General features: G+C 41.2%; 3 protein-coding genes across 5 annotated transcripts in view; 1 reads left to right on the top strand and 2 right to left on the bottom strand.

Moving 5' to 3' along the window:
* The window catches only part of LOC103389986 (probable global transcription activator SNF2L2), a 7802-nt gene extending 6592 nt beyond the window's left edge, over positions 1–1210 (bottom strand). Inside the window, exon 1 of the mRNA XM_008325656.3 lies at positions 727–1210. Coding sequence (XP_008323878.1) covers positions 727–822 — 96 coding nt within the window. The 5' untranslated portion in view covers positions 823–1210. The remainder of the gene's footprint in view (positions 1–726) is intronic.
* A 3556-nt stretch (positions 1211–4766) lies between these two features.
* LOC103390022 (KN motif and ankyrin repeat domain-containing protein 1-like) lies at positions 4767–9760 on the bottom strand. Of its 2 annotated transcripts, none has more exons than XM_025062599.1 (7): positions 9687–9760; positions 9411–9590; positions 8973–9060; positions 8002–8221; positions 7470–7612; positions 7074–7274; positions 4767–5486 (listed from the first exon to the last, which is right to left on the bottom strand). In XM_025062599.1, the coding sequence occupies exons 1-7, from the start codon at positions 9710–9712 to the stop codon at positions 5349–5351; spliced, it is 996 nt and encodes a 331-aa protein (XP_024918367.1). In that variant the 5' UTR covers positions 9713–9760; the 3' UTR covers positions 4767–5348. The 2 variants fall into 2 exon arrangements, with proteins under 2 accessions (XP_024918367.1, XP_024918368.1); XM_025062600.1 differs by having other exon boundaries at positions 4767–5285; positions 5388–5486; positions 9411–9733.
* fbp1b (fructose-1,6-bisphosphatase 1b) overlaps positions 6182–13805 on the top strand; it is a 14332-nt gene continuing 6708 nt past the window's right edge. The window contains exons 1-3 of one of the 2 annotated variants that reach the window (XM_008325655.3): positions 6182–6204; positions 7460–7570; positions 10262–10379. Coding sequence is in view for 1 of the 2 variants with exons in the window: in XM_025062598.1 (XP_024918366.1) it covers positions 10334–10372 (39 nt within the window). In the remaining variant the exon portion in view is untranslated. Of the gene's footprint in view, positions 6205–7459; positions 7571–10261; positions 10380–13805 lie in introns of those variants that run through there. The other variant, XM_025062598.1, reaches the window with a different exon arrangement.

Here is a 13805-nt window from a genome sequence, read left to right as displayed (position 1 = left end):
GGTGGGGGGGGGCACAAACAAACAATAACAACTGTCAGAGATGCATGTCTGCTCTTCTCACACAACACAGGGCAGAGATGTTGTGAGTTAGAGGACACAGAAACACCAGAGAGGACACAATAGAAATCCTCATCATGGCTCGGCTCTGACGGAGGCTTTGAACGCACCGCTGATCCACTTCCCTTTGTCTCTAAGGGGCTGCAGTCGTTCCAGGGGAACAGTGGAGGAAGAGAGGGGTAATCCTAGAGAGATGTATGACACAGCTGAGAGGTGTCTGATTGACTCTGTGTGTGTGCGTGTGTGTGTGTGTGTGTGTGTGTGTGTGAAGGGTTTCAGTGTGTCCATGTGATGCTCCATGCCTGTGCCATCACCCTAACAAGCCTCTTCCCAGACGGTTCTGGCCAAGGTTTCCCTCTCATCTGTTACAACACACACCACCCCCCCCCACCCCCCCCTCCCACACTCACACTCTCTCTTAGACCCACACACACACGCGCACACACAGTAGACAGTCACTCACACTCTGCTTGGTGAGATCGCGCGCGCACGCACACACACACACGCATGCACATAGACACTGGTGCGCACACATTTTATCCATCTCTTCCTCCTCTTCCCATGCGAAGGAGCCCGGCTGAATCCTGCGCCAGAGGAGGGTAAGAAGCAGCGGAGGGAGAAGGAAAAGAAGGAGGAGGAGAAAGACAAAAAAGAAGGGCAGTTTTTTACCTGAGTGCAGTGTGCAGGCTGGCTATCAGGATCGGCTGCAGCTGTGGGGGAGAGAATTAGCAAACCAGCATAGCGGCGAGCTGCTAGTCTCTTCATCAGCTGATCACTCAGAAGCGGAGCCGAGACGGGGGGAGAATAAAAGCGCTATGTTTTCATATACAAATCAATGGGCTGGGGGCAAACACGAACGCCGTGCCCATCTCCTATATGCAGCTCCCCGACGTCTTTTTCCTGACTCTTGAAGGCCCCGAGCTCCTCTCCCTCTGCATGTTTTTAATATCCACTCTTGCCAGACGCTTTTTTCTCTTCTTCCTACCCCTACTGTTAAAGTTATCGGGTCCATTTTTTTTTCTCAAACGTGCTACCCCCCATCCCCCCCCCCAAACTATTTAATTTATGCACCGCAAAAAGACATGACAAGATGCTGTTTGGTGTCAATCCATACAGTGATCTGAATAAGAAACGTGACTCCGGGTCTAAAGCAACTAACGGCCACTTATAGGATCATGATGTGAACACAGTTTGTATGTAATGTGCAAATTCTGCACCCCACCCCCCCACCCGAATTCCAACACAGTGATTAAAGCATAAATGTGCACTCAGATTTCACGAAAGTCTGCCAAGATAGGGAGGAAAACATAACTGTGCACGGCTGCTGCAGACTTTTCTGCTTTGGAATGATGATTAGCCACATCTGGTTCCTGTAAATCTGTTTTTGCCCCGATGTGTTGTGCAAACCCTGCTTAGGAAAACCCTTTTTTATTTTTTTTATTTTTTTTTTATTTTATTTTTTTGTTGCTAGAATCAAGCATAGAAACATAGAAAGGTGGCAGTAATGCAAGTCATAAAATGCAGAAGTGGTCGTTAAAAACCCCTGAAAGACAAAGCGAAGGGGCTGGTTTTCACCCTGAACGTTTGGGGGTTCAATTCCAGATTCTGCTCCCTGTGTCTGTGGGGGGAGACGGTTGAACTCCAGTTGTTCTTTGTGTGGTTGTTTGAAGACAGCGTCTGTGTCAGCTCACGCTAATAGTTAACAATAACTTTTTAAAAAAGAACTAAAACTAGGGGGAAAACTGAGATAGACAGACAGACAGACACAGACAGACACAGACGGACACAGACAGATAGACAGATAGATAGACAGATAGATAAAAACAATTCTAAAAGAACTGGTCCTCATGTTAATTTCACTTATTTGTAAATAAAACATTATTTGACCATTTATTATACCAGAGGAAGCTGAGGTTCCCTTGCTGTGTTAGAGTAAATTATCTGAGATAGAATAAGCAATAATTTGTCATTAAGAATACACATGGATAATATTGTAATATTGATTAACTTTAAATTTAAATCAGACTCTGAAAAAACAAATACTGGACATTGTTTTCACAAACCCAGAACACAGAAAATAGAACATTGACCACTGTTTCATCATGCATAAAACTGAAACCTGTGAGAAGCTTGCCTCCAGGTACAAAAAAAAAAAAAAAAAGTTTACAAAAATGAATACCCCGACAGAGTGAGGGCGATCTGTAATACTGAATATTTCTTCTAGCCTTACTGTTTTTAGGTTAACTACTTTCAATGTAAGTTTATTTTAAAATATATAGTAAGATATATAACACTGGACAATTATTAAGACATTGTAAACCAAAATCTAACCATTTGACTAAAATAAAATCACCTTTGTACACAATCCAAATGTTAATGCAGCCTACACTGTAGCATAAAAACACTGTTGAGATAATATATGCATTTTTACTTCAGATAAACAATGACAAGGATGCAACCCAGGACCCTCTTATCTCATGGCCAAATCACAGGTGGTCCTTGAACACATGCCAGTTTGAGAAGCTCCAGCTCTGGATGGCTATACAGCCAAATACTGGATGGTACTTCTTGCCCTCATTTAGCATTATGGTAATACACAAACAGTACTAGACTGATATAAACCTATGAACTGCACTGTGCCCACATCAGCCACTTGCTATAACATGATAAATACCTGGCACTGCTGTGAAATCATCCAATTAGTTCTATTATAGAAAGAAATATTCTAGTCATATCTGGGATAAAACCACTAGACACATATACCTTTTTTAATTTACAAAAATAAAAATATTTGAATTAATTAATAAAAAATGTAACATAATGTTTATCTCCATGCTGATGATGTATTGTTTTTCTCTTTCAAACCCACAAACATACTTAACAACAACTGGTCAATCATTTCAATTATCTGAACTTTTGACACTTGGGTTGAGATAGATAGATCCCTCATTAAGGAGGAAAACCGAGAAAAATATTCAGAGTTGTAAGAACTGTACTTAGGTGTCCCTGCTGTCCTTTTGGGGGACATTCAACATTCAAAAATATATATTTTTTGTATATGTTGCATTGTAGTTTTATTTGTTGTGAGTTTTCTGTGTGAAATGCTAAACACTGTTCTCTTGTCTCTCTTTTGAAGTGACAGTAATGCAGAGGGAAATGTTTCTATCATTTTACTACCATCTTCTCAAGAAGCACTTGTTCAAAATTGCTTCCCGTTGCCATGGAAACATGAAATTTTGACGTTGGACCTTGTATGTCATTGTATTTTATTGTTGTTGCTGGAAAATGACTCAGAAAGTCCTCTCCTATGTTTCTTTTCTCTGTCTTTCTTTCTTTTTTCTGTCTTTCTTTTTATCTTATTGTAAATATAAACAGACATAAATGTTGAGTCTAAATGCTTAATGTTAAATGTAAACATTTAGAGTGAAACTAAATTTTTAACTAATATGCAAATCACGTTGTTGGTAAAAGGAAGTACCAAAATAAAAGCTCAACGATGTACAGTAAGTCACTTGCCCCACGCTTGCTTTTGGCACTTGTCAACATGTCCGACGAACATTGAAAGGGCCGTTTCGGCGACAAATCAACATCGTAACTCTTCGTCAACGACAGCGACAATATCTGCCACTGGGCAACCACAGCACTCGCTAAGTTTGTTTTCCAGTCGGACCTCCTTGAGCTTTTATGTCGGTACTTCCGGTTACCGAAAGTGTTAATTTGCATATTAGCTGAATATTAATGTGAGTATTAATGTTTCACCCGAAATATTTAGTTTTAATTTTATATTTACATTTACTATTTAGATTTAACAATTTAATATATTTCTAATTTAACAATTTGTTGCCCATTAACTATTGCATTTTCAGTGAAACCCAAGCTAAACGTTGCGGCCCAGAGTACGGCTTGGTCTAGTAGCATGGTTTAACCATATCAAAAACAATAACCAGATAGAAAATTATTTGTGTATCGTTTGTGTATTACTTGTCCTAGTGAGTGTTTTTCAATCACAAATTCATTCACCACTGGCAGAGTTGAAATAGGCTGCGTCTTTGCTGCCCAATGATTGTAGGTTTCGGGTAGAACCCCACATTTGTTACAACAACTGTACAAAAGCACAGCCTATGCTGACATTTAATTATTCGCAACCTGTAATTTAGTTTTAATTTGGTGTGTTGGAAACACAGAGAAGGATTAAACAGTGGAACAGTGACTTGCAGCGTCAGGCCATTGAGAGTGGTTTTCTTAAAGCTTCTTGCTCTCGTGTTTTCAAAAAGGTGAACGCAAACATTAACAGGAAACAAGCGGGAGACGGAGGACAACAGAGACAGAAGGAAGCCAGTGAACAGTGCTAGTCTGAGCAGAGAGCTAGGTGTCAATCAATGACTGTCAGCCAACCTGTGAATGACAAGTAAAAGTGTTGATCAATCTGTCAATTGAAGAAAGATAAAAAAAAATTGTCTTACCCTGATTTACATACAAATATATTAAAGAACTAAAAAACTTTATATATATTTACAATATAGATGTGTATATATATATATTTATATTTATGAAACTGAATGCACAGAAAATAAAAAAAAAGTTTTATTATAATTATATTTGTAAACATACAGTATGTTATGTGAAAATGACAAGATATCACTGATTTTTATTAAAGATAAAAAAGAAGCTAAAACAAAGTCAGTGATTACGAGTAGAATTGAGGCAAAAATGAAAGTGAAGTTTAAACTTTAGGTTTGGCAAAATGAATAAAAGAGAAAAAAATCTCTATTAAAAATGTATTGTATATTCATCATGATTTTAATGTGCATTTAATAATTTTTTTGCAACATATTTAAAATAGCTTTATATACATTTCTTTTTTTAAAATATTTTATAGACAATAAAGTCTGTTGTGCTGGTATCCATTCATATTCATATGTGCATATATATGTGTGTGTATTTGTGTGTGCAACAAAAGAATGAAAAGTAGTAGTAAAAAAGTAAAAAGTAAAAAAAAAAAAAAAAGAAAAAAAAAAAAAATTTAAGGCAACCAAGCCTTGTCTTTTGTAAACATAGACTAATTCCATATGTTTCACTTGTGGTGTTGTAAACAACACGTCGTCAGGATTTACAAATACAACAGCTTTTACACTGAATGGCCTCATGGATGTGATTAACGTCTATGATTCAAAGAAGTTTCAAACACCAGAGGAGGAGACTGGTTTTCCACTGCTCCGAGAAACAGCCTGTAACGACAAAGAGAGGAAAAAAAAAACATAATAAAAACTTTCGAATGGAATACGATCAACTTAGATTACATGCTGCAGAAAAAGTGCTGACCAACATACCACAGTTTGTGCTTTGGAAAAGTTGGCATGAGCATAAAGAAGCACTGCGATGTCATTATGTCCCGCCTCCAGTGCAATGGACAAGGCTGTGCTCTCATCCTGTAAAAATATCCAAGTTATATATTTGTAATTTACACACATGGGCAGAACAACAAGGTTTATCCAATAATCCCATTTCTCATTGCTCTTACACACAGTCAGTCTTTACTGACCCATACAGGCTGCCACAGGAGGTACCATCAAGTACATCTGAGTCCTCTGGGGCTTGAACCCACAACCTTCTGCATGTAGGGCAGATGTGATTACTGCTACACTATGCAATCCCGAAGGTTGCAACCCACAGGCCACCACATGGGAGGCACCATTAAATAGGTGGTTCCCCTGGGGCTCAAACCCAGGACCTTCTGCGTGTAAGGCAGGTGTGATAACTGCTGAATTTTCATTTCACCAAAACATCTCAAGCTTAAAACACCACGAGGATGCTCAGCATGTGTTTGTGGAGGCAGGTCAACTTCAGGTCAGTTTGAGTCAGACCAGCCTCACCAAGTGCAGGTCAGTAACTAAGTCTACAACTGACAAGTTAACTGACACAAGTGTCAAATAGATTGTGAGGAACTGTAGACTGATGAATATTGTTGCAGACAGGGGTTTGGGCGGTCTGTCCTTCAGTCTCTCTCCCTGGGTCGTCTGTTCCACACTCACCTGTGTCTCGTTTGGTCTCACTAGTCACACCTGGTACAGTTCCAGACACCGCTCTGCCTCACACTGTGGACGTCGGTGTGTCAGCTTGTCTTTGTGTTGCGGATACGTCTGTCAGGTCAGTCTTTGATGTTTATTTTAAACTAATTATCTATTTGTGGGCTTTTTTTTTAATCTTGTGGAAAACCTTGTGTTAAAAAGTGATTCTGAACGCGCTTTCTTTTTTAACCTTAAGACAGTAAAAACCAAACTTTCTCTCTTTACTTTTTTTTTAATCTTGTGGAAAACCTTATACCATCGTCTGGATAAACTGTGATAAAAGTGATTCTGAACGCACTTTCTTTTTTAACCTTAGAACAGTAAAACTTTCTCTCTTTCGTAGATAGAACTTTTGCTTCAGAATTCCACTGAACACAATTTTGAACCCTGACTCACACAGAAATTACAAAACAGTGGACTGAAACAAATTAATAAAATATTGAAATTCTTTATCCTTGAAGCTAACTTTCTCACCCCTGCAACACCCAGACCTTGGGAACCACTGTTTCAAGGAATATTTATTGTAATATTTTCATAAATGTTACTGCTCTAGATTTACCTCTTTTTAATACATTGACTAAAATTGACTTAAATCTTTCCAAGGTCCAAGGAAAGCTACAGCTCTACATCAGATTGTACAGAATGTGAGTTGTTGACTATTCAAATACAGCTCACACTGTAGTACTGATTTGATTCTGTCACAATTTATGAAGTGACAGACTCACAGAGACATGAGTGTCTGTCCACTTGTGACTGATCAGTGTTGGCCAAATGTTCAACATACATTTTATGTTTATTTCAGATGGCCTACAGCCGTAGTTACTGTAGTTTCTTTTTCGTGATCTTAATTCCTAAAAATCCCTTTTATTATTTGGAAATTATTTTTTATATCTTGAAAAATTAAGGCTTCAAAAAGCAGCAACAGAAGAAGAGCCATGACGGACATACACTGTCGGTTAGGGCGGCGTCACAGTCCGACTCTGCCAGCAGCAGTTTGACGATGTCCGTGTGGCCGTGTTCGCTCGCACACATGAGTGCAGTGGATCCTTCATCATCCTGGAGGTTGACCTCTGCCCCCTGGGCCATTAGAGCCTGCACGATGGCCATCCTGCCATGGCTCACAGCCAGCATCAGAGCTGTTTGTCCGGCCTGGAAGACAAGGAACATGGGGGTTAATGGTGCTGAGCTGCAGTTTCATTTATTTCCCATGTTAGGGTTGATTAATGAAAGTTCAGTCAGAGCCAATTAGTCTGAAGAAACCCCCCCCATCAATGCAATATCAACAACACATATTTTCTTTATATTTCATCACTTTCTGTGTTGATTTGTGACAGTTGGACTCACCTGGCTGGCCTTGGCATTGACCTCTCCTTTTGAAAAGAGCTTCTCTACGACCCTCATGTCCTCCTGGGTTTCTACTGCTGCCAGTGCTGCCAGCATGATGGGTGTGTATCCTGCTTTGTTCTGTTGATTGACATCACAGCCCTCTGCAGCCATGGTGGTTGGTTTGTCACGACAACACATGTAACAGACCAAACTCAAAATCAGATCCTGATTATTATATATACAGTATGTGTATGTGTATATATATGTGTGTATATATATATATATATATTCATGCACTTCCTTTGTTTCAGTGTTTTTACGTTTAGGAAGTAGGCAGTTAAACAAGTATTTATTTTGACTTTGGAGCGACTATTCAAATGACCAGGTTAAAGTTCATCTACTTCATCTACATGGGATGCATATTTACCCATATAACTGAATATACCCTATATATATAAATAAACGTTCCTTCTATCCGAGCAGAAGATGCGTTAATTTCATGTTCGGAAGTGTGATGTGCTGTTTTGTTATTACTGTTGTTGTACTGTACCTGCGTCCAGCAGTTTCTTAACAACACCAAAGTTGGAGTGAGACACGCTGTAGTGCAGTGCTGTGTTTCCGTTGCCATCAGTCATATTGACCACGTGTCGCAGCACTGCAGGAGAGATGACCCGAAACACCGACAAGTACTCATCCACAACGTTGGCATCAGATGACTTGTGGCTGGATACAGAGAACCACTCCTGCTGCAGTGTTTGCAGACAGTCGTGCTGAAAAAGATCAGAAATTAGTGAAAAAAACTTTTTTTTTAAATGGCTTTTTGAGTGGCAGCAATCGGAAACAGGAGACAATGGGGGAAAAGCAACATCTCTGTAGAACAAAAAAGTGTAAAGATTGATGGTGATTGATGGTAATTACCGTGAAAGGAAAAACTCTACCAATCAAAGATATGTTTGTGTCAAAGGTCAGGAAATATGCCATATCTCAAATTACAGAGTCGGTGTATTCCTTTACTTGGCTTGGTATAAAAGAGAGTTCCTCATAATGGCAGAACTAGAACACACCCTTCGCTGGCATTTCCCAAGGCATTAACATTCTCTCTCTAACACACGTGAACGTGCTTAAACACACTTTTTAAAATTATTTTGCAAGTACTTCACATTGACATGATGGATTTCCTAGCCTTTAATCCAACCTAACTCTATTTTTACTTCAAAATAAATCGCAGCAATAGTAACCTCCCCCGCCTCAAAAATTGTTTCAAAGAAATATACGTCTATCTTTACCTAGGATACACAATAACATGCATGGGCAAACTAAGGCCTGGGGGCCCAGATGCGGCACGTTCAGCTTTTGAATTGTATAATTTATTTATATTATTATTATACTTCTGACTTTTCCCTGCAATACCCATGTTTCCCCAATAGATGGTGCATCTATCTGCTCCTGACCCCTGATTTTAGGACAATTGTGGCTCGCGAGTCAAACGGTTTGCCCCCGCCTGCATAATAACATACATACCAGCTCCCTGCTGGATAAAGTCGTCTCTTCACTCAGGTTCATCTCCAACGCCTCACAGGCAGAAACGACCTTTTCACTTATCTTACATCTGAAAGTTCACAGTAGAGGGGAAATGTCAGCGATGATGCAGAGAACCTTTTCCTGCGAAGGCTTCAGTATTACAGAGCTCTTCAATAAGGGATCCACCACCCCTAGAGGGCTGTGGAGGTACTGCATGGGGGATGGTAAAATGACGCTTTGTACATACAAAAAAACCCCAACCTGAATCTATGAACCTGTGTTTTATTTAAAAGGCTTAATATAGAATGCAAAAATAATATTGTACCTTTACACATGGCAGTAGCCCCAGTTTAATATAAATCAAAAATTTTATGTGAAAGAGTAGTACCACCTCCTGCACCCCCCAAGTGCTTGGCCCAAAAAACCCTTCTCCAATACCTTTGCTGTGTGTGTGACTTCACAGTTGCCTTCAGTCCTTTGTTGAATCCACTTTTTCCTTTCCGTGCTGGTGTCCCATCCTGAGCTGCGCCCCTCATTTTTTTGTTTACTCTCTTCTCCACTTCCTCTGAGTTTTCTTTTTCTTCCCCTGAGTGCTGGTAAGACGGCAGAGGCTCCAGACTATTAAGGAATAATGACAACAACGAAAAGAATTACACACAGTACTGTGTCTAAATACTGTGCAGTACAATCTGTAATCGAACTATTCAAACGTACCCTGTCGTCACCTTCATTAGTCTCATACTTTTCCTGCTGCTGCTACAGCTCTGCTCTCCTTTCTGTCTCTTTGTCACGGGACGCAGCGCCTTCGTAGATCCTTCTAGAAATCACAGTGAACTGGATTTGGATGAACTGGATTTCACATTTTAATTCCATTTTAATTTTTCCGTCATGGCATTTACAGGTTAGCAATGTGACTGATCTCTAAGGTCTTTTTGTAAAAACTATATATATATATATATATATATATAATTTTTTTTTTAGACACCGATTACTCCTACCAGGCCGTTCATATTTAGTCTCTCGGCCACAAACTGCTATGTGGTTTCAGATGCCTTTCAAACCAGATATCATTCCAAACATTGCAAGTGTTTCCCACAGACCAGGGGCAGCCACTTCCTCAGAGCCCAAGTACAAGTTTAAGCTGGGTTGGAGGAGTGATGTGGAAAACCATTTTAGAAAGTAAAATGATTTTCAGCTAAATTGTTGGCAGGATTCTCACTCTTCACACTTACCAGGTGGAGGTGAGGATGCCTGCTGCTCTAACATCTTGACCATTTTCTTCACTTCAGATCCACCTCCGTCCTGTTGACTGAGTCCTGGGTTGGGTTCATCACGTGTAGGAGAGTGGACTGAAGTTTGAGATGGCGTTTGAAATTCTTTCCTCACTGAAGAAGAACAGGGTAAATGGTGAGAATTTTCAATCACTTATACTGACTTTATGAATATTAGTAACTAGGGATGTCTCGATCTGAAACTCGGATCTGTATCGGTCCAATATTGGTCAAACGTTCCTGATCAAACATTGAATTAAAACAACAACTGTAAGCTGTCCGATCTGATACCTGAGCCCAAATGCTCAACCTAACTTAGCTTAACTGTCACATCAGCAGCAGCCCTTGGCATGCTGGAGGAAAGAAGGTATCGCATTGATATCTGTATCGGCAGAAACTCCAAGTTGCAGTATCAGTATCGGACATGAAAAAGTTGTGTCGAGCCATCCCTATTGTGGTAACATGATATATTTTTTATAATAAAGGTCAAGTGCCTTAGCACCAGTTAAACAGTATGCGTCAACAAGTACTTAAGTATCTGAGACTAATGAAACACCTTTAAATAAACAGTAATAAAAATTCAATTTTATTCTGGTTTGGGTAAGAGCTTTTTTCCAAAAAATATAAATAATAATTTTAAGGTCAGCTCGTATAAAAGCTTAATTTTCATATTTGTATTGTTGTGCGTGTTTACATTTAATAAGATAGTATAAATATCTTGATGGTTACCGTGCGGCTGGCACTTCACATGATGAACTTCTGCCCCTTCTCGTCTGACCACTTTTTTATTGCACAACATTTTGAAACTTTCACTTCTTTGATGACTGCAGTTTTCTGAGAGCAGTTCTCCGTCTTCTCCCAGGAGCTTTTGCATTTTCTCTATGTAATGGTTCAGCTCAGGGTCCCACAGGGACTGTGGAGACTGCTGAAGTCCTTGGCTGGGTAGACTGGCTGAAACGGACAGATCCTGTATCCTTCCATCTCCAACACCAATGCTTCGCGTCTTGATAGGGTCTGGCAGATGGGACGGTCCCGAGGCCATGTTACGAGTTTTCAGTCCGACCAGAAAGTTCTCGTGAATGTTGGTGAAGCCTACACCGGTGTCTCTGGTTACCTTGTTGCAGTATGTCTGTCTCAAGGCATTAACTACCAACGTTTCCACACCGACTGAATGGACATCTGGGGCATCTCTGAGCCTGTTACCTACAAACACTGACCTGGAGACAGTCTGGACGGTGTTGGTGTGCTTGTCTTTTGTACTGAGGAGAGTGTTGGTGCTGGAGTCTGCGTTGGAAGCGTGTGTGGTGTTTGTGAATCGAGACACGGAGCTGGACACAGTGTTGGTTCGCTGTGAAACCGTGAGAGGTGACGCCATGATTCCGAGATCGGCGCGTCTCACTGGATCAGTGGACATTCCCGCGGAAACCAGTTCTTTTGCCTCAGAAATGATCACATCGATAGAACAATCTCCACAGGCCACGGATTGGTATTTCTTGTGGGTTCCGACCTCTGACGGTGGCGGCGTGTTGGTTCCCACATCACAGGACTTTACCTCTGTCATTGTCCCTTGTGTGTTTGTCAAAACCTCAACTTCAACATCTTTTTCTCTGGTTTCAACTCTTCTCCACATCTCCCATTGGCTCATTGGCTCGTCTGGTCCCGTGCAGACGTTCTTTAGCTCAGGTCCATGACAAGACACTCCCACCGTCTTCGTCTCTCTGGCCTCTCCTGTGCTGTTATCCTTGACTTCTCTGTGATTACCCACTCCCTGGCTTGTGGTTTGAGGCTTTGCTTCAGTGCCTGTGCTCACGGTGAATGGTCTGGCAACACAGGCTTTGTCAGCACGATTTCTAGCTCCTGCAGCCTGGAGCTCAAGTTTTAAACGACTCATCTCGTTCTGAAGGGCTGATTCTTTTAATTCTGCTTCTAGGTGGGAAACTCTCTCCTTCAAAGCACAAATTAGTAGTTGCTGGGCTTCGATCTCTGAATCCCTGTCTTTGTTCATTCCAAAAGTATCTCCTGAGCCGTCAGTTGCAGGAGGTCTCCTGTCTGTTTGATTGGTGTGTTTAGATTTGTTTTCTCTCGTTGGTTTGGACATGGTGTTTTTTTTGTCCTGCAGAGGGCTGCATCCTTTTCTGTTTATTTCATGTGAACGTTCTTCCAGTGTTTGCACTTCTTCAGTCAGTTTCCTTAATTCCCCAAGGATAGTGGGGTCGTTCTGCAGTTTGGAATCCTTTTTAGTTTTAACTCCAGTTTTGGTCTCAGACGTTTTTTTGCCGTTAGATTTCTGCCAGGTTGAATCAGGTGTAACTTTACTGTCACTCTGATTCTGGTTCTGGGAGAGCAGCTGCCGCTTCTCCTCTTGAAGGACTGATATTTTGACCTGAAGGATGGGGATGATTTTGACCTGCTCCTCCAGCTCCTTTAGCCTCTGCAGAGCCACCACCATCTGGTCACGGACATGCTGCAGCTGCATGGAGCCGGGACTTGGAACCGGCGTGGTCCTACCAGAGCTCTGCGTACCTAATTTAAGGTTTCCTGTGCTGCCTCTGCTGCCAAGAGAAGAGTAGAGGTGAGCGTCAGCAGACCTGTTCCCATTGTTGTTCTGATCATAGGCTTCTTGGCCAGTGAAGGGGGAGAGTGACCCTGGGGAGCTGACACCGCCAAAGCTGGCCAGTCTACGACGTGGTTGCGGCTGAGGTGGAGCCTTGCTGTTCTCATCCTTCTCCACCTGTGTGTGAGTCTGGATGATGTTTTTATCTGCCCCAGGATTTGGTCTGTGCGCAGCAAGTGATCGTGCGGCAGGCTTAGGCGCTGATTCCGCAGGTGTTTGAGACTTGTTAGTTGCTGCTTCCTCACTCTTGAGTTTATTATCCAAGGAGGAACAATGTGGGGGAGGGAGCGGTGGTCGACCCCGGGTTGTAGAAAACCTGCCAAGGTTTTTTGGGTCATTTGAGCTCTGTGATGACAGGGATTCTTCAGAATGCCACTGGCTGGACGAAACCCTACTCTCTGGTTGTCCTGCATGATTGACAGCCCGTCTGGGCTGCCTCTTAAGGCTTAGCCGCTTAATTGTGGTGTTGTTTTGGAAGGAATCCTCAAACTTGGTGTAGTCCGACTCCGACTGATAACTGTTTTCACTTTTCAAGAAGTTAGACACAAACCTTTCGCTGCCTTGTCCTATAAGACCAACATGTAAAATTACTTGAGTCTCTCAAAATACTAGAAACAGTACGAGAAACAGATGAGAACCTCAACATCTTTCTTTACTACATGCACCAAAAAGTGTAAGAATGGACGTTTAAAACTATGCAGTTAGAAATCTCATTTACTACTCTTTCAACTCCAACGTCAAAATTGATAACTAAAAAATTCATTAATATTCAGTGAGGTTTTTTTTTTTTCGGCTCTTACCTCAGAGTTTCGCGCTCATCAGGAACCATTTCTTTTCAAGCCTAAAGCTTTTCTCCGGTCAACTCTAAATGTGTTTTTGACTTTAAACTCTGTCTCACAGGAAGAGGAGGGACAGGGCAGGAATGTCTAACCGTGTAGACTCTCTGTT

The sequence above is a fragment of the Cynoglossus semilaevis genome, chromosome 14 (assembly GCF_000523025.1).
Source record: "Cynoglossus semilaevis isolate Cse_v1.0 chromosome 14, Cse_v1.0, whole genome shotgun sequence".
In the NCBI taxonomy this organism is placed as follows: Eukaryota; Metazoa; Chordata; class Actinopteri; order Pleuronectiformes; family Cynoglossidae; genus Cynoglossus; species Cynoglossus semilaevis.
The sequence above is the reverse complement of the archived record's forward strand: the minus strand, read 5'-3'. Positions and strand labels throughout refer to the sequence as shown.